This window comes from Cyprinodon variegatus, unplaced genomic scaffold, assembly GCF_000732505.1.
Source record: "Cyprinodon variegatus isolate N-32 unplaced genomic scaffold, C_variegatus-1.0 Scaffold1573, whole genome shotgun sequence".
NCBI lineage: Eukaryota > Metazoa > Chordata > Actinopteri > Cyprinodontiformes > Cyprinodontidae > Cyprinodon > Cyprinodon variegatus.
The window spans coordinates 51,572-69,925 of NW_015152026.1; the positions used below are offsets into that span (position 1 = coordinate 51,572).

The 18,354-nt window shown below is 36.6% G+C and overlaps 1 protein-coding gene across 4 annotated transcripts in view; it reads left to right on the top strand.

Annotated features, from left to right (window-relative positions):
* The window catches only part of LOC107103955 (electrogenic sodium bicarbonate cotransporter 1-like), an 84,780-nt gene that overhangs the window by 35,404 nt on the left and 31,022 nt on the right, over positions 1-18,354 (top strand). For 3 of the 4 annotated variants that reach the window (XM_015403827.1, XM_015403826.1, XM_015403829.1), the window contains 4 exons: positions 4,378-4,510; positions 6,751-6,911; positions 11,206-11,385; positions 17,292-17,368. In XM_015403827.1, the coding sequence (XP_015259313.1) occupies positions 4,378-4,510; positions 6,751-6,911; positions 11,206-11,385; positions 17,292-17,368 (551 nt within the window). The remainder of the gene's footprint in view (positions 1-4,377; positions 4,511-6,750; positions 6,912-11,205; positions 11,386-17,291; positions 17,369-18,354) is intronic. The other variant, XM_015403828.1, reaches the window with a different exon arrangement.

Consider the following 18,354-nt stretch of genomic DNA (forward strand, 5'->3'; position numbering starts at 1 on the left):
ATTTGCACCTTCCTCCCAACCGGACTTGGCAAGAATTTGATTTATCGCTTGTTTCTGCTGATTCAGTTCAATTTCAATTTAATTCAATTAAATTCAGTTTATTTATGTAGCACCAATTCACAACACATGTCATCTCAAGGCACTTTACAATTCAGCCAGATCATACAGTCAAACTGATTTAAAAAGTTTTCTATGTAAGCAAAACCAGTTGATTGCATCGACTCATTGACTCAAAAGCAATCCATCACACTAAGCATGCCTGCAGCGACAGTGGAGAGGAAAAACTCCCTTTTAACAGGAAGAAACCTACAGCAGAACCAGGCTCAGTGTGAGCGGCCTTCTGCTGAGGCCGACTGGGGTTCAAGGAGACAGAAGCAGAGATACAGAAAGAACCAGAGATACAAAAGGAAACTGCCAACCAGCTCCACAGACGGCCCCGTCCAGTAAACACACAGCCAGCTCCCATGTCAGAGGATGAAGAAAGCACATCCAACCAGTCATAGTCAGAGACACAGGACTACATTGAAAAACAGGCCAAGCTCCAACAGCTATAGACAAAGTTGTTGATGGCAGAAGCACAGCTGATATTTCTCTCCAGGATGGTGTCACAGTGAAACAGGAACAGACCAGATGAAGCTACTATGAGAAAAAGCAGAGAGAGCAGAGCGTTACAGATTGAACTAACCAATTCTGCAGAGTGGCAAAATAGAGATAGAATGACACAGAATGATGTAAGGTTGTGAAACAAATCAAGAATGCCACAGCCTTTTCTGCTGCTGCGATTGGCTATAACGTATAATAATAATAACATAATTGTACTGAAAGTCTCTACCTTTTGCAAACACTTTACACTGGAGGCTTTCCAGATGGATACTGTGTAGAATTCAAAATTGAAATAGATGGATCAATCTGGCTTATGTCATGTCAAAGAAATGTCACATTTAGGTCATATCGGTGCAAAACAAGCCAAAAAATTTATCCATTTACCACTGTGCTTGACTTGGCTTGTAATGTGTTTTCACTGATGGGTTTTATGTTTTCTCCAGACATAATGCTCTGTAACAACACCTTACATTTTGTCTTATATGTCAAAACAGGGATTTTTTTTCCTATTTATTGTGGGGTTCAGTCAGACGCGGTCATATAATTTTGTGGAAGAAGTGCACCTTTGGCACTCTTTGGCAGTTTGAGCTTTAATCCAGAAGAACTTGAGGTGAATTGGCTGGGACTTGGTGTAAAACCATTCCCACTATGATGGACACCAAAATAGCTCCTTAAAGATCCTTGCTAATATGAGTTAATTTTAACACACTCCTCTTCGCTCCAGTGCAGCAAAATGCCCAAACTCATGCTTTTATAAAGGTGAGCACCCTGGTGATGATCAATAATAGAGTGCATCTAATTCCAAGCCCCTATCTGCTATTTTTTCTCTTAAATCCTAGTAGCAAAAAAGTAATTTATATTTGCTTTATTTTCTATAAAGTAATGATATTTATTTATTTTTGCTGGGTCTAAGTAGTTGTAGAACCTGGTATTTACCAAAACATTTTTTTTTTATCCCTGATGTTTGTTGTTTTGCTTTATCGCATGTGAACGTTATATTTGAGCATCAATTTGCAACAATGTGTGTCAAGGGGTTACTATCACCACTTTTTCATTTAAAAACAGAAACTCCCAATATTATTCAAATATGTAATGTAACAAGCAGAGGTATAACAGAGAGGAAGATCCGTGTGAGGGAGAATACAGAGATCAATTAAGCAAGAAGCCCAGTTAAGACAACATAATCCTTTACTCTATAACCATAGCTACGCCACATTTACATCATCAGCAGTGAATTGGCAGATAAAATAGTGCATAAAGCATATAAATAAAATATATTACACTCACCAGAGATGCTGATTATTCATAAACCAATATATCCTTCTGTCTTTGTGCAGGAAGTCTTAGTATCTCCATTTATTATCACCCATTGAGGTCAGAAAACTTTTAACCAAAGCGAATCTAAAATGCAGATTGTTAACTTGCATGGTAGCTTAACTATGTTGGAAGCATTTTGCTCTAACTGACCAATCAGAGGACAGAAAATGCCGACATAGGGATGGGCACTCTAGCTGGCCCTGTTTGGAAATCTGAAATTGGATTGGTTGAAAAAACGTTCCTCACTAGTATTGTTATTCTGAAGGCCCTGGGCAGATTTGATTGACACAGCAACACACAGAGGCTGAAATCTGATCTGACAAAAAAATATAGAGACCATATAATGGAAGCAGTGCAGCCAAAAGAAACGCTACAAAATCAATGGAATGGATTGTTTGGAATAAATTAATACACCTGGAAAGAAAAAACTTAAAGTTTAGGTCATGAATTCAGGTTAGTGTTTCTGATTGTTTTTAGGCCAGCAGTGAAGGCCTTGAAGGCCCTCACAGCCCACCACTACAGGTGATTGCTTCAGTGGTCGATATCTGCTCTGGTAAATAAACCAAACTCTGTCCCTTAACAGCATTTTCCTATATGGGGCTCCACAGGCATCTGTATTGCTCTCTCTTCTCTTGTTTCTGTGGTTGAGACCATTTAAGGTCAGATTTTTTTTTTACAATTATAGAATTTTTTAGTTTTGCTCAGAATCCTTTTATTTAATGTATATTTTTAAACTATTTTTATAGCTTTGTTGTAGATTTTTATGATTTGATGGAAAAAAGCTTTTTAAAAATTATTATCTTTTGCGATTTACACACAGAAATAGAGATCTCTGAAAAAACGTGTTCCTGGTTTTGATATTTGTATATACCTTTTTTAGTAAAATGTACTTCTTTGGCTCCTCTCGCTATTTTCCAATATACATTTATAATATTTATGTAATATATTATATTGTAATATAGAGAGTTCAAGAACATTTTCATAGAAAAATAAAAAAACAACAGTGCTGTTTAAGCTCAAGAAGAGTTTAGAAGACAATATTTTGGAGAGCAGCCCACATTTTAATTCAGAAATAAGTTTTAATTAGCATGAATTGCCATACATTTGCAAGGTTTATATGATCACCTTATCATCTATTGCCCATATCCATTTGAGCTTGTAGGGTTACACAGGGCACTGAGTGCTGTGTTGTCTAGGGAAACAATAAGACATACAGAATTAGAAAAACATTCACACACTAATTTTCAAGGGCAATTTAGAGAAGTCGGTTAACCTAACAGTCATAATTTTTGACTTGTGGAGTACCCTGAGAGATACGGCACATGCAAGAGGAGAACCTTCAACCCAGAACATTAAAGTTCTACTGAACTTGCAACCCTATCATCTAAATAATTTCTTATAAGGTAGAATAAGAAAAAAAAATCTTTGCAGTTGTATTTTTTTTTTTTACAGAGCTGTAATTCGTTTAGTTTTTCGTAATTAGTATAATTTATAACCGTACATTTTTACTTCTGCACTCAATTCTTAGGTTTAACAAATGCTTGTATATTATATACTTATATATAGTATTTTAATTCCAGCCTATAAGAAGAAATGTTATAATAAAACATTAACTACAGATTATTCCCATGGTTACCATGCAAGCTTCTGACTGGAACTGAATGTACAGTTTCATCCATCCCTGAGTGAGCTTTTATGTAAACGCTGTTGGTGGTCCATCATTAAAACTTTCATTTCAGTTTGCACTTGTTGAAAGTATGCTGGATCATGTTGTTTATTTTTATCCATTGAAAAGCACTGAAAAGCATATAAATCCTGTCGAAACTGTGTTTGGCTTTGTGTTATGTAACACTCTTAATATTCAAATGAAAAGACAAAGGGGGCCGAAGGCAGGCCACAGCTAGAGAATAGGCCAGTTTGTGAAGCATTTCCTATTCGTTAATGAGGAGTTTCACGGCCGCTTGCCAAGACAGCAGGACCAATAGTGAAGGCCTGTTTGAACAGCGAAGGGGAGGCGTCGAGGGAGAGTGGCTGACTGTGGGGACACTGTCACTGAGGGGACCCCTAAACTCCATCGTCCCCCTCCTACCTGTTCTACAAAGTGCAGGGGCAGGCGCCTGAGATCGACTGTCACTTCCACCAGGGGCTTTAATGAGGCTCTAGCTGCTGTGGTGGAAGTCGGATGGGCTTGTGTCACTCTCAGACCACTCTGTGATCAGCTGACTCACAGAGCAAACAGGGGGGTCACTGAAATATTAAAGATGTCCAAAAACAATAATCAAGAAGAGAAAGAGGAAAAGGAAGAGGATGTGGAGGAAGATAAAATTCCTCCTCTTCCAGCTCCTCCTGAGGTCAACGGAAAGAGTCCAGCTGAGGACGAGAAGCCTGCATCCAAACCCCTGCCCAGCAGCAATCAGTGCCAGCCTGTGAACCGCAGTATTTTTCTGTCTTCTGCAGTCTCGCCGGCAGCTGAGAGGATCCGTTACATATTAGAGGATGATGATGGCCCGGCTCCCCCACAGCTCTTCACTGAGCTGGATGAGCTGCTGTCGGTTGATGGACAAGAGATGGAGTGGAAGGAGACAGCCAGGTAAGAACATCTGTCCCAGTGTTAGGGATCCTTTTCAAAGTCTAGAATCTGTCTCTACTGAGTTGACATTTAGATGGTCAAAGGTCACCCTTTAGATGATGTCATAAACACGTTTGACATAAAATAAAGAACATGTCATTCTTTTTGTGGCTTGTTGGATTTTTGTCATAAAACATAGATTGGATAATTGTTCATGCATCATTAGCACTGGATGGGTGAAGCTATCTCAGGGGGAAACAGGATCCTTGGGTTGCTGTTTGAGGAACCAAATTAGTCCATTTATTATTCTAACCTCTGACCAAGTGCCCTCTGGATAAACGTTTCACATTCCCTGTAGCTGAGTGATTAAAAATAACTTTATTGTAAATTATGTGCTCTAGTTATTATCAATGAATCCTTTTTGTACTTTTCAAAATTTGATTATTCTAAAAACCTAATCATTGCTAACTTGTCATATTAAAAACATTATATAATATTACATAATGACATAATGAGGGACTTATAACTGAAAAATGCAGCTAAAAAAATTGGTGGAAAATGCTACATACATCTGACTTCAACCAGAAAATATGAAGTAAGTTTAAAAATAAACCCATGGACGTAATTTTTTTTTAATGGGTTTTTGGTCTGTCTCCTGTTTTCTCAACTCCATCAATTACACCAGATCGTTGCACCTATTTGCCTCGGTTCCTCAGGGGTTTTATTCCTGTTTAATGATCTGTTTGAAGGTTTTTCTTTCTTTACACTTTTCCCGCATACTTGCCAAGCAAGACAAATTGCTCCAGAGTTATTGAAACTAAATTTGATTTTAAAAAAAGGATAGATTTGTTGGGAATTTAAACAACAGAGACCAACAGAATTGAAATGAACCGAATCCAACTGTGCTATTAAAATCCCCATAAAGGAAACAACGCTTTTCCCAGGGGTGTGTGGGGGAGGGAGGGTAATTCTAGTCACACTTTAACTTAGGTTTTCCATTTTTAATTTGCACTTTATCCCGCTGAGGATGTTAAAGGATTACATCAAGTAATGTAGAAAACCCTTTTTATTATAAATAATTTTATGTCACATTTCAAGGAATTAAAATTCGATTATTGAATTTAAAGCAGAAATGGTACAGTTATAAATCAATTATCAAGTATATGCTAATAAAACTACTAAAAAGTAAAAATTTATAGATTTTGACTGTTTTATGGTAAACTGGGTTAACTTATACTGTTAATGAGATAAAAAGATTGATAACTTGGTATATAAAAATTACATTAATGTGATTTAAACTGCTTTATATACTGAGTAGTTCAAGCATCATACAATAAAAACTTAGTATTCTACAAACACATAAAGAAACAAATATATGTTGCAATGTAGACCAAAGATGTCCAACCAATAAGAGCTCAAAGTAGTGTTTGATTGTGCCATCTGCTTGCCAAGAGCAAGTTTAGCAGCCAGTGGCCAAATAAAAGCCTTTGAACTAGTTCAGTCTGCCATCTATCAGAGGGACAAGGGAGCAAAGAAAGAGATTTAAAAACCAAAGCACTGATGAATCGAAACACAGACAATGAAAAAATAAAACAAACAAACAATAGATCTGTCTGACAGCTGTGGATTAATGGCTCCAATTTGGGTTTAAACTTGAACATGATGAAAACTAAAAGTCCTAAAGGGGAAAAGATTCAAGATACCACTTAAAGAAATGAATAACCTTATTTTTTAGTATACATGTAATAATCATATGCAAGCTGGAATAAATGTTTATTTATGGAGGCACAAAATCTATTTCGAAACTGTCTGATTTACAAAAACAAATAATGTAAATTTCTAAAATTTTTGGCAAAGTTACCTCGAATTTATCCGACAGCAATAACTAAACTCATCACACCTAGGATGTATTTGTTCACAACTTAACCAGGTAGATTTAAAAAAAAAACAAGCTTTTGTCTTCATGATGGAAGTTAAGGTTATTTCTCTTCCTTTTTATTCTCCTATCTCGATAACCTAGCAGTGAAGTAAATGTTTTCAAGTTTATTGCATCTTTGAAGTCCTTTTTAAACTCTCCCATTCCACCATGACCTGTGCAGATAATATCTAAAAGGGCATGTATATTTACCATCCACATCTTGCATTTAAAAAAATCTTTAATTATGACTTCAATCCAGTGGGAATTCACCTTGACCAATTTTGATATGCATGCTTTTCCAGTTGATTTGATTCCCTTTTTCCGACCTTGTTCTTCCTCCCAGGTGGATAAAGTTTGAGGAAAAAGTAGAAAAAGGGGGAGAGCGCTGGAGTAAACCCCATGTGGCGACCCTGTCCTTACACAGCCTGTTTGAGCTGCGTACATGCATAGAGAAAGGCACAATCATGCTGGACATGGAGGCTTCCACTCTGTCTCAGGTTGTTGGTAAGAGAAATCTCACCTATTTAATCTAGTTTAAATCAGTAATGATGCAAATACAGCAATTTTGTAGGACTATCATATTTGGTCATTCTTCGAATCGTGTAACTCTCTGTAGAAAAAAATATTTTTCTTTATAAAACTGCAACTACTCTTATTTCCAAAGTTAAATGTGTTGCCAACATAATTTGAGGGGAGTAACTACAGCTGTAACCTTTAGTGTTAAACTATGTGAAACTACACTCTATAATGAGCTTTTTTCTAATCCTGTATTACATTTTTTAACCACATATTTCTTATGTTTTTACTGACTTTAGCGTTAATTAAATTTTTTCTTTAATTTTTAATTCTTGTTCTTATAATTTTAACTTTGCACCCTTTTAAGTTTTACCAGTTGTTAAATTTTACGTGTTGATTTGTTGAATTTGGTGAACAGCTTATAAAAAAGGCTTTTCAAATAAACTTTACTTTAAATTAAGGAACTGAAATGGGATATTAAGCGGGTGCCTACAGGATAATCTAATGGGTGTTTTCCATACAACTTAGAGCAGCATCTGTCTGAATAGCTAACTGTGGAATAATTATTTGCTTATTACAAGTTATATATCAATAGCGGTAAGTATGAACTTGCATGACACCCACAAAGTCCATAAAGGTGGAAACAGGGTATTTATAGGGTACCTTTGGGGTTCATTCACAACTCTAGTATTTCAAAAACAAGAACACAAGATTTGCAAAGGATGAAAACACATGGATCAGCATATCAAAATATATTTTAAATCTGAAGATAGGATAAAATCTTCACAACAGTTAGAATACAGATGCTGCAGACGCCAAAAGTTGTTTGAAATTTTCAAACCAGACATTTCTGAGTAGGTAAGTAAAACAACTGCTTTCTGTCTTTGTTCCCCAGCTATTGTCCCTCTTATATCCCTCTTTCCTGAAGCTGCACTGTAAAGGCTGATAAAGGTCAGCATGTTCCTGACTGGGAAATGAGACCATGCATATGTGTACTTGTGGGTTCTTATGTGCTCGTGTACTCATGACACATCATCAACCTCAGCCCTAGTACTGTTCCAATTTGCAAAAACAGCAGACAGAGAACAGACAAAGTCCCCGGATGTTGTTCTCGCCCCTTCCTCTTTATTGAGTATACATCAAAGCAGACTTGTCCATTTTTGAGATTGACAGCTGTCCCAGCATGCACAGCAGCAGCAGCAGCTTTCAATGGAGCGCTACATTGAAAGTTAAAAGTTCTCTGTTCTGTAGCTGTTTATCAATAAAAGTATGTTTTAAAATCATTTGAGGCAAGAATATTATACTTTAAAGTGTCATTATATAGTCCATTTACCGATTTAATGCATAATTAAAAAATTTTTTTGCCGAAGTTGAGAGGACCGCGGCAACCAGCGGAGCTCCGAGGGTAACGGCAGCCAGGGCTAACCGCAGCCCGTCTGCAGCAGCCCTCTCTCAGCGTAGCCATGTGTGAAGTACCGCTGGCTCTCATGGTGATTTTTTTGTTTTATTTGGCAAAATGTTCATTTGATTTTTGTTTATCTGACTGTGTTAATTATTATTCCCCCACTAAATGAAAAAAGTAATAATTTATTATTGTATAGAGACGTCACATGCCCTCTCGTTTAGAGCGTACTCGTGACGTCACCACGTCACGGGTACGCTTCTGTTCCGATTGATCCATACTTATGCTGCGTGCTCCCATTCTCCTCGAGTCCAGAATGTCCTGTGTTCTTCTCAAGAACATACTTGACATACTTGTGTTCTAGTGAATTGAGAAAAGGCCCATATCTATCTGCTTGATTCTCTCTGATATCTTATGTGCCTGCAGTGGGTTATAAGGATCCAGTTCCTGAGTTAATGAACATCACACAACTCTGAGGTGTCTTTTGCGGTTCTTTTGTTTAATGATTCGCTGGATGCTTGCACTGAGGTCATGAACTTTGTATTCCAACTCTCGTCTCATAAAGTAGTTCCCAAATGGTCAAACAGAAACTTCCCTAATTAAAGAGCAGTGCTTGGTTTCCAGTTGCATTAAGATGATTTTGTCTGTGCCTACCAGGGTAGTACCACCAGCTTTTCATTTCAGTCTGGATGAAGGCACAGGGGGAAGAGGTCCTTCTAGGACTGATTAATGTGACGTAATTGCCTGCCTCAGACTTTGCAAGCCAAGAGGAACCAGGTCTCTTCGCTTTTCAGTGGATTCACTGATGGGTCATTAGCTGCACTACCCGTCCACAGGAAGAAAATTTCCCCGAGGCTGGTCTCTTTCAGCATTCAGGCTTTTGACTTTTTATAAATCAGACCTTTGGCTTGGAACCATTCAAGGGGTCTCTTAATTGGCGAAATAACACTGATAGAGTTACTAATTAAGCCTTTGGCTATATCAACAACAGATAACGGTAATTTAAACAGTCATTTTGCGGGAAATTACATTTCAGGGGATATATTAAAATCACTTTTGTTTTATGCCCCTCAAAATCAACAGAAAAAACTAAGGAACATAATACATCATGAAAGTCTGAAAAATATTACTTAATTTGGAGATATCTATCACAAGATAAGTAAATTTATTGTGGTACTTAAAGGGTACAGCTTGCAGACAAGGTACTTGCATAGCTATGGAAACTTACATAGATACCTGTGTTAGTAGTTGAAGAGTACTTGGTATGCCTCTAGGGAACAATCTACAAGTAACCTATATAGGGCTTTTCTATCAAAGCGGCTTGGAGCCCATACTGTATTTTCGAATGGTTGCTCCTGTTTTGACCAGAGCGGGTTCTCCGGTTCGCATCTGACACTGCTGAATAGCCAGCTGCCAGTGTGGATAAATCCAAACTTCATCAGGTCTCCTTCACATGATTAACAGAGCAATCATATTAATAAGTCTTCACATTTGGGTTACATTAGCATCTGGTCAGGATCAAGTCAACCTTGGTTTCTGCACCTACCATTCATAGTACAGGTAGCTGTCTGTCCGTTTGACAGCATCATTATTTACTTTACTGCCTGGCCTGGAGAGCTTTGATGCACCTTTAAAGCATAGAAGTATATAGAGCTGCAAACAGAAATACCATGCAGAGCAACAAAGTCCACCATCGAGCTATTCTATTCTCATGTTATTCTGGTGGGCTTCCTGTTCCTCTTCTTTTTCTCTGGTGGATTGATAAACACGTCTGGATCACACCAGCTGGCATTGCTTCTGCGTTCTGTAGCACCCACTGGTGATGATGAAGGACTCAGTTCTACAATTGGTCGACAACAGCTGTTGTAACCAAGCACCCATGTTCATGGGCCCCAAACTGGTTCAAGAAAGAGGGTTCTGCTGGTGGAAAAAAAGGCAATAATGGCTTCACAGTGTGCTTACAGAGTTACTAACAGAAAGCTTAACAGAAAGGAGTACTAACACCATTCTTGTTGAGTACCTATGGAGCATAGCTATGGTTAACTGATAGGGTACATATTGAGTATCTATAGGGGTAGATATATTGTATAGTGCTACTTTTACCTAGTAGATACCTCTGGATTGTCTACTAGCATAGTTATTGAGTACCCATATGGTACTTAAGGAGTAACATAAGGATGTATGTGGAGTACTTCATCCTATTCATTAGTAGTGTTAAAAAAGTTTATAAAATGTTAATCTTGAATTTCAATTTTATGTTAAAGGACAAAATTTTTTTTTTTGTCAAAATGAAAATCCTTTTGTTTTCTCCAGTTGAAATATTTATATCAGTTGGGCTGTGTAACTATATTCAGAGTTAATAATGAATAAAGAATAGTGATTTGTATATTCATTGTCATAAAATGATAAAGACATTCAACTTATCTTTTTTTTTTAAACATCCAACATTTCTAACAGTGTTTGATTATATAAATGAAAAGATGAAAAGGTAACCTTATGCAGAATTATCTCTGTACATGCAATGTAAATATACTAATATTTTAGTAGTAGTATAGTATTTTAGTATTAGTGTGTATATATATATATATATATATATATATATATATATATATATATATAAGAAAGTCATCAGGTTTTAAGGTATTTCCATTGATACCATGTGGAAACCGAAAGTATTCTTGTAGATATGTTTGTTTTTACACAATAAGTAACCTATGAGTACCTTTCAGGTAATTGTCTGTTTTGAGTGCTGATGGCAATGCTTACGCATAGATTGACGATTTCACTACCCCTCCAAAATTAAACAATAAGAACGTTTTCTGTTAACTTATCTCAACAAAATATAACTTTAGACATGATGCAACAATTGTTTCCTTACAGAGATGATCACTGACAACCAGATAGAGATCGGCCAGCTGAAAGCAGACCTTAAGGACAAGGTGATGTACACGTTGCTACGGAAACACCGCCACCAGACTAAGAAGTCCAACCTCCGCTCCCTGGCTGACATTGGGAAAACGGTCTCCAGTGCAAGTAGGCTGTTTTCCAACCAGGACAACGGTAACAATGGTGCCAGTTTGGTGCAGTCTTTTCAACTTTTTAATCGAGAAAATCAAAAAAAGGAAAGTCATGATCCGACCTGTAAAATCCATATTTGAGTTGCAAGTACAGTGAGTTTTGAGGGCTGAATTGCAAGCAGCAGTTCTTTGTGCTTATTCGCTGCTGTGAAGAAACAAATTTGGCTGAAACATTGATCCAGACAATACAGGAAAACATTATTTACTCTTTCAAACACTTTGTCACTTTATGTTGCATTTTGAATCAACTAACTCTAAAGACCAATGTAGGGCAATGTTTAAAGAACATCAAGTCCTGCTCCCTTATACTTTTCTTTTTAGATATTCAAACTCATTTAAATATCAGATCAAGATAACCTATATAAACCCAAACACAGTTTTCTTTAAAAAACAAACAAACAGCTTGGCCTGTAGAATCCGGTAATCAACAAAAAATACCCTCACTAACTACAGAAATAGGCTGAAAGATAGCAAAAAAAAAATATCCCAACATGGCAAAATCTGATATGAGTCAAAGTTATTAACATCTAACACACTGGAAATACAATCAGTTCTGTGATATTCAATGGACTGACTGGACAGATGGGGAATTTTTCTGATTGTTTTTTTGTTACATATCCTGTTCCACACATTTCAGAAAAAGAACAATATATCAATTGTAAAACATGGTAGTAGCAGTGTGATAGTGTGGGACTTTTTTGCTACTTGATGAAATTAATGAGATCTGCAGAATATATCCTGAATGTCCAGAAGAATTTCCAGCCATTATTTTATTGTCTTTAGCTTAATGTAGCAGAACAACAGGACAAAGTAGGAAAATAATCAAAATGTACGTCCAGAACTTGATCACTAAAAAAATTAATAGAAAAGCCTTCCAAGGTTGCAGACCTCTGCTGAGGAGCAAATTATATCCCAAATTACCCCTATAGGTAAAACTTGCAGTTGATCCGGATCATCACAAAAATCCGATGGATTGTTTCTTAGCATGAGGGACACCTCTGATAAAAATTTGTATTAAAATCTGTCCATAACTTTTCAAACTCTCCTAAAAGCATAACCTCCTTGGTGGAGGTGGCGAAGGATTAGCAGAGGTTTAGTCAAAATCTGTTCGTAAACTTGATACAGCTGCTGTGGCTTGACCCCTAAGAGGCTGTTCATGGTTATAAACCATGCAATTTAGCAATTCTGCAACATATGTGGAACCAGAATTCCTTGAAAAAGGTGTAAATGGCTTATATTGAGTATAAGAAGGGACCATAAGGCCATTGTTACCTGGTATGTTATTTCTCTTAAACCCAAATTGGCTTAGATAGCTCTTTTCCTTTTTAAAATTATCTAATAAACTTGCTGAGCAGCATTTTGTATTTAGCTGGATTATTTTCCTCTGGAATTAAAAGGTGTTTGATGATGCAAACATTTGATTAAAATATAAAGCAAAATAGAAGAAAACTAAAAGGGGGCAGACACTTTTTCTGAGATTAAATTCACCAAACATGTTCAATTGACATTGTTTTTATCACCTGTCTAACAGCATGTTAAGCTTTACAAAAGAGTTTTGATGCATCAATGCCTTTGCTTTCACTGCAATAATATCTAACAGCAATGAGCAGAAGTGATGCAAGATTTTATTAATCTGCAGGAAGAAACCCCAAATAAAACATGACTAATTTGTTTCATTTTAAAGGGGGCCAATCCTAAAATATTATATAATTTACTTAAGTAATTCAAGGACGAATATATTGAATTTTCAATATATGCTTCTGTGTACTATTGATTTAAAGCAACACTGTGCAGATTTAGAATTATTTTCTTAATGTGAGATGGATTAAATAATTTTTTTTGCTGGTTCAAAGTCATCTGCTATCAGATTCCATGAGGTAGAATTTTTTATTTTTCTGCAGTATAGTGTTGGCAATTATTTTCAGAGGCGCTAAACCTGGAAATAATAGGTCTTTTTCTCTTAGTAGCTAAAAGCTACATTGTTTCTTTAGTAGGTAAAATTATTGCATCTATTACCATCTATCACAGATACCTTTTTTCCTCTTAACTCAGGAAATATTCTCTGCCTTCATTGCACAGACCCTACTGGTTTTATGGACATGTGCTTTAATTGTAAACATTGAGTAACTAGATGTTGACAACCTAATTAATCTGTGACCAGCCATGAGCCAGTGGAAAATGAAGTTATTTATTACCTCTTATCAGATTTAAGAAACATTTTATGATCAAAAGGAAAGGCTCCCACTTCATGTTAAAGCATGTCTGTTAACTGGATCATAGTAAAGATAAGGACCATCAGTGATAAACATTAATTGGTTATAGCCCTTTTGAGGATAAAGTAGATCTTTAAGTAAAACAGAGTTGAAACCACTGTTTGTTTTCCTGTCTAACACCACCATTCCTCCTAACTCACTGTTTATCTGCACAGTTTTTAATGCATGGATTAATTCACTTTTCTGATCTGCTAACAGTCTTGATTTGTTTTATCTATCAAGTGTTCTTCATCTGTCCTTTCCACCTGTCTGCTTTTCTTCTTGCTTGCCTGGACTGACTATGATAAACTGCTGCTGCTGCTAAAAAGCCCGCAGTCCTCTGGGGAACTCTGTGACCTGCCTTTCGGGTCACATCTCCATGGAGGACTTGCAGAACCAAAGGAGTACCAGTATGGACTGGCTTAGTAAGTTCCCCAGACCCAGTTATGACACACTGAACACTTGGTATCAAGGTGCCATTAGAGAAAGTTTCCTTGGACTCCTAAACGAGCCATAAAAATTTCCATATTTTGTTTGAACTGGGGTTGTGCAGAGGAGTTATGAGCAATAAGTGTCTTCGCTGCAGTCAGATAGCACTCATAGAGATCCTTCTGAATAAATATCATGTGGAGTCAAGTGAACAGTTATAGCCAGGGTTGCCATGTTTCATTAGAAGCACCTTACACAGCAGGCCTTGGTCCTACAGGGCTGACAACAACCATCATTCACAGTTAAACTTAACTTAAGGTATTAAGAAAATTATGTCAGTTAAAAACTGCTTAAAGAATAGAAATGAGAAATTTAATTTTCAGTAATCAACAGTAAGAAATATAAAAACAAAAAATAAGAATTCGCTACATAAAGAAGTTATTCTAATTACTCAAGAATGAAATACAAAAAGGGCTGCACAGTGGTTAGCAGTGCTGCCTTACAGACCCGGCCCGAGGTCTTTCTGCAAGACCTCATGCGTGGGTTCTCTCCGGGTACTCTGGCTTCCTCCCACAGTCCAAAAAAATAACTGTTAGGTTAATTAGCTTCTCTAAATTCACCTTAGGTGTGAGTATGTGCATGAATGGTTGTTTGTCCTGTTGGTCTCTATGTTGCCCTGAGATAGACTGGCGACCTGTCCAGGGTGTACGCCACCTCTAGCCCATTGACAGCTCTTCACCCCTTGTGACCCCAGCAGGGATAAGCGTGACGGAAAATGGATGGATGGAGGAAATACAAAAAAAGGAATATTTTAATATCACTGTGCAAAAAAATAGCATAGTGCTGCTTGACTGCAATATGTGGTAGGGTATTACATTTTAAGTATCAAGCTTTTATAGTGTGCATAGTGTTTACACAGTCATTTGAATGCTCCTTATCCTAGATGATAAATCTAAACAATGGTGGACACGCCACCTATTGACAAAGAAAGACATTTTTGAAAAAAATTACATTTATTAATTGCCATTAAGATCAATAATCTTTCTGTTTCTCATTCTCTGCTCAAATGACTGTGTTTTTCCCTTTGCAATATGAATTCAAATAAAAAAACTCATGTTGAACTGTATCTGTGCCAAATTAATAGATGGTTTTAATTGTCTATTGACAACCATCAGTCAAAATGTTGCACTAGTTTTGTCGAGGGACAGCGCATAGTTTTGATGCTAATTTGTAGATGACATCATTAGCTATGTGTGTTTATACATAATAGGATAAAAAAAAAATGTTTATCTTGTAGCTGTTAGCTTTGTACATAATGGTAGGCTATGACTATAAACTAATTCATTTCAGCCTTGCTGGAGTGCATTTATTAATTATTTCTTGTTTAGTGCGAACTGGCACAACCCTGGGTATGCTGGGTTAAAATATATTTGGGGCTTGCTGAAGCCATTGATGGACCCTTGAATGCTTCATGCTCTGACTAACACCCAGCTTTTTTACTAACTGTTCAGAAGAACTTCACACAACTTCATTTGAAAAATAAAAACCTCACTCTACAGATAAATTAAGTATTTCAGTCCTTATAGTCAATTTGTCTTGTTTAAAAACCATTTTCATGAATTCCATGAATTCATTCTGAAAAAAAAAAAATTAAAATCAGATTTATACAAACTGACTGCATCATACTGACAGGCCTGGTCCTACCCACAATGCTGAGGGGGCAGATTTATGAAAAAGCATAGGTGGCTCCACTTATTCTACCGGCTGAAGTTTCCAGTCTAATGTGAGGTCACATCATGCTGTCAGATGTTTGAAGAGCTGTCGAGCTGAATCAGAAAGTCAGCAGAGCGTCAGTCAAAGTCCTGAAGGAAACACTTAGTGAACCAGCTTGATGTGAAAGTAGGACACGAAGACCACCGGATATTCTTAGCTGTGAACCTGAGTGGATGCTCTACAGCTGCTGCACAAGCATGAATGCCTGAAGTTTAATAAACCATGAGAATGACGTGCAAAGGATGTTTGGATTTAAAATTCAATAACAAGGTTGATGTTTTTTTGGTATTAGTTTGACAGCAAGGCAAATAGAAAAAGTTATTTAAGATCTGAAGGTTTGGAATGAAGGTTATTGCTGAATTACATTGGGTATTATGGAGTTTGGTTTCTATATTTTGACAAATAGTAGTATGGTGTGCTAGTGAAGACTTTCAGATCCATTCTCTGTCTTATTTCTACAAGGTTGAGGTGTTCCCAATGGTGCTCCGCCTCAGCTGTCCTTTGGCATGAACAGGATTTTAATTTGTATTATCTTAAATTAGATGGTAATCTTTAGCAGCTTTAAATCTGACCTTCAGAAAAATAAAAACTGGAGTAGTTTAAAGTCTGAATATGATTCCTTTCAGTTGATTTTATCCACAGTTGTGGAGGGCTCCTTCCAGATCAGGGTTTATTTTCTGTTGGAAGTGAAAAAGTTTTTGTTCTCTTTTTCACAGGTAATTGTAAGTTGGAGGAGAAAATGGATGGACAGGGTGGGGCCCTGTCTAAAGTTATGTAAAAACTGTTCGGTCTGCCGTAGAAAGAATAACTTAGCAAAAAAGCAAGGGTCTTGATTAACAGGTCAGTCTGAGGTCTGAATATTACAGATGCATGACTAGGGGGATGCTGGGACATGGTGAAGGACATGGAGAAAGACTGCTTCACCTCCACAGCAGAAGGAATCACATAGGGTTGTTAGGAAGTCTGATTGGGATGCTGTGTGGGTACTTCCTACTTGAAACCAAACCTGAGGTAGAAGTAGATGAACTGTATTTCCTGTCATGGTTGGAAATACTAATTGGCCAAATGATGTTATCATAAAAGGGGGTTTGGAAAGTATTGGTATTTTAGAGTTCCAGACTTATTGCCAGAAGGTAAAGGTAGACTGAAAACCATAGATCACAGATTCTAATAGATAATGAAGACTGCAACAGGAACAGATGATGTTGATATAATCTTTAACCTATAGGATCCTCTGGATCTACATTTCTTTATTTCTATCTTTGAGCTTGCATGATAATGCAGCTGGGTGGTAGAGGTTCTGGTGATGCATGTGGAGGGAACTCTCTGGGCCACCGTCTTTTTCCTGGGTCTCCTCCTTCATCATTAGTTTCCCCTCTAAATGAAAACAAACAATTATGTTTAAACTATCTACTCCACCTCTACATCCTAACAGATAGTCCAACTACGCCCCACAAGAACCTGGCATCCAGCAGCATGAATGACATCTCTGACAAACCTGAGAGGGACCAGGTAAGTCTATATATGGTATTAATCCTCCATCATATTTCATAAAATGTTTTCTTTAACATGGTTTCCTTTTGCCAGATTTAGTACTATTTACCATTTCATCTTAGAAGTTTTAAATATAATTCTGCTCTAATGAAACTTTCCTTTACTGTTTAAAAATAAGAAACTTTTAAACATAATCTCCACAGTAATCTAAGAGCCAAAGACAGAAAAGGCTGAGTTAGGTGTTGCTGTGATTATTATGGCATAAACCGCAACACTGACTTCAGTTTCACTTTAGTTTTTGCACAAGCAACATGTTTGCACGTAAACTATGCATCCTATCAGGAACACCTCCGGTTGATTTTTATGCAGCGACAGCAGTTTATGCTTTTAAACTGTATGATCAAGAGAGTCTTGCAACAAGATTTTGTGACATTATCACACAATATAAGTGGAATTTTCCATGGTGAAACCTTAAAATACATGAACATTTAATCTGTGACTGTGTAAAGGAGGTAATGGGGGCAAAACTGGCAGTTCAGCAAGGTAAAGTCCAACGTTCTGTGACTGGTTTAAACCTTGATTGATGTCTCTACTGTAAACTCCATCAAAGCTGAATTACAGCTTAAGAGGACGTCTTTCGTTTGCTTCTACACATTTATAGATTTTCCTGTTCAGCATTATTTAAAACTTTTTAATCATTGCTAACCAGTAGCTTTATTGTTGCTCAGAAAGGAACAATAAGACTAATTAATAAATAAAAAGGTAAAATACATAATGTTTTTTTTTTTGCAGAAATATAATAAAAAGACAAGAGTTGATTGATCAGTTATTTTCTTCAAGATGCTTACCCTAAAATAAGGTGTCATTGAAATAAAACAGAAACAGGTAAAACTATCTTTAAAATATAAACAGTAAACATTTTTATTTAAACATGTTTATTCTTATATATATATATATATATATATATATATATATATATATATATATATATATATATATATATA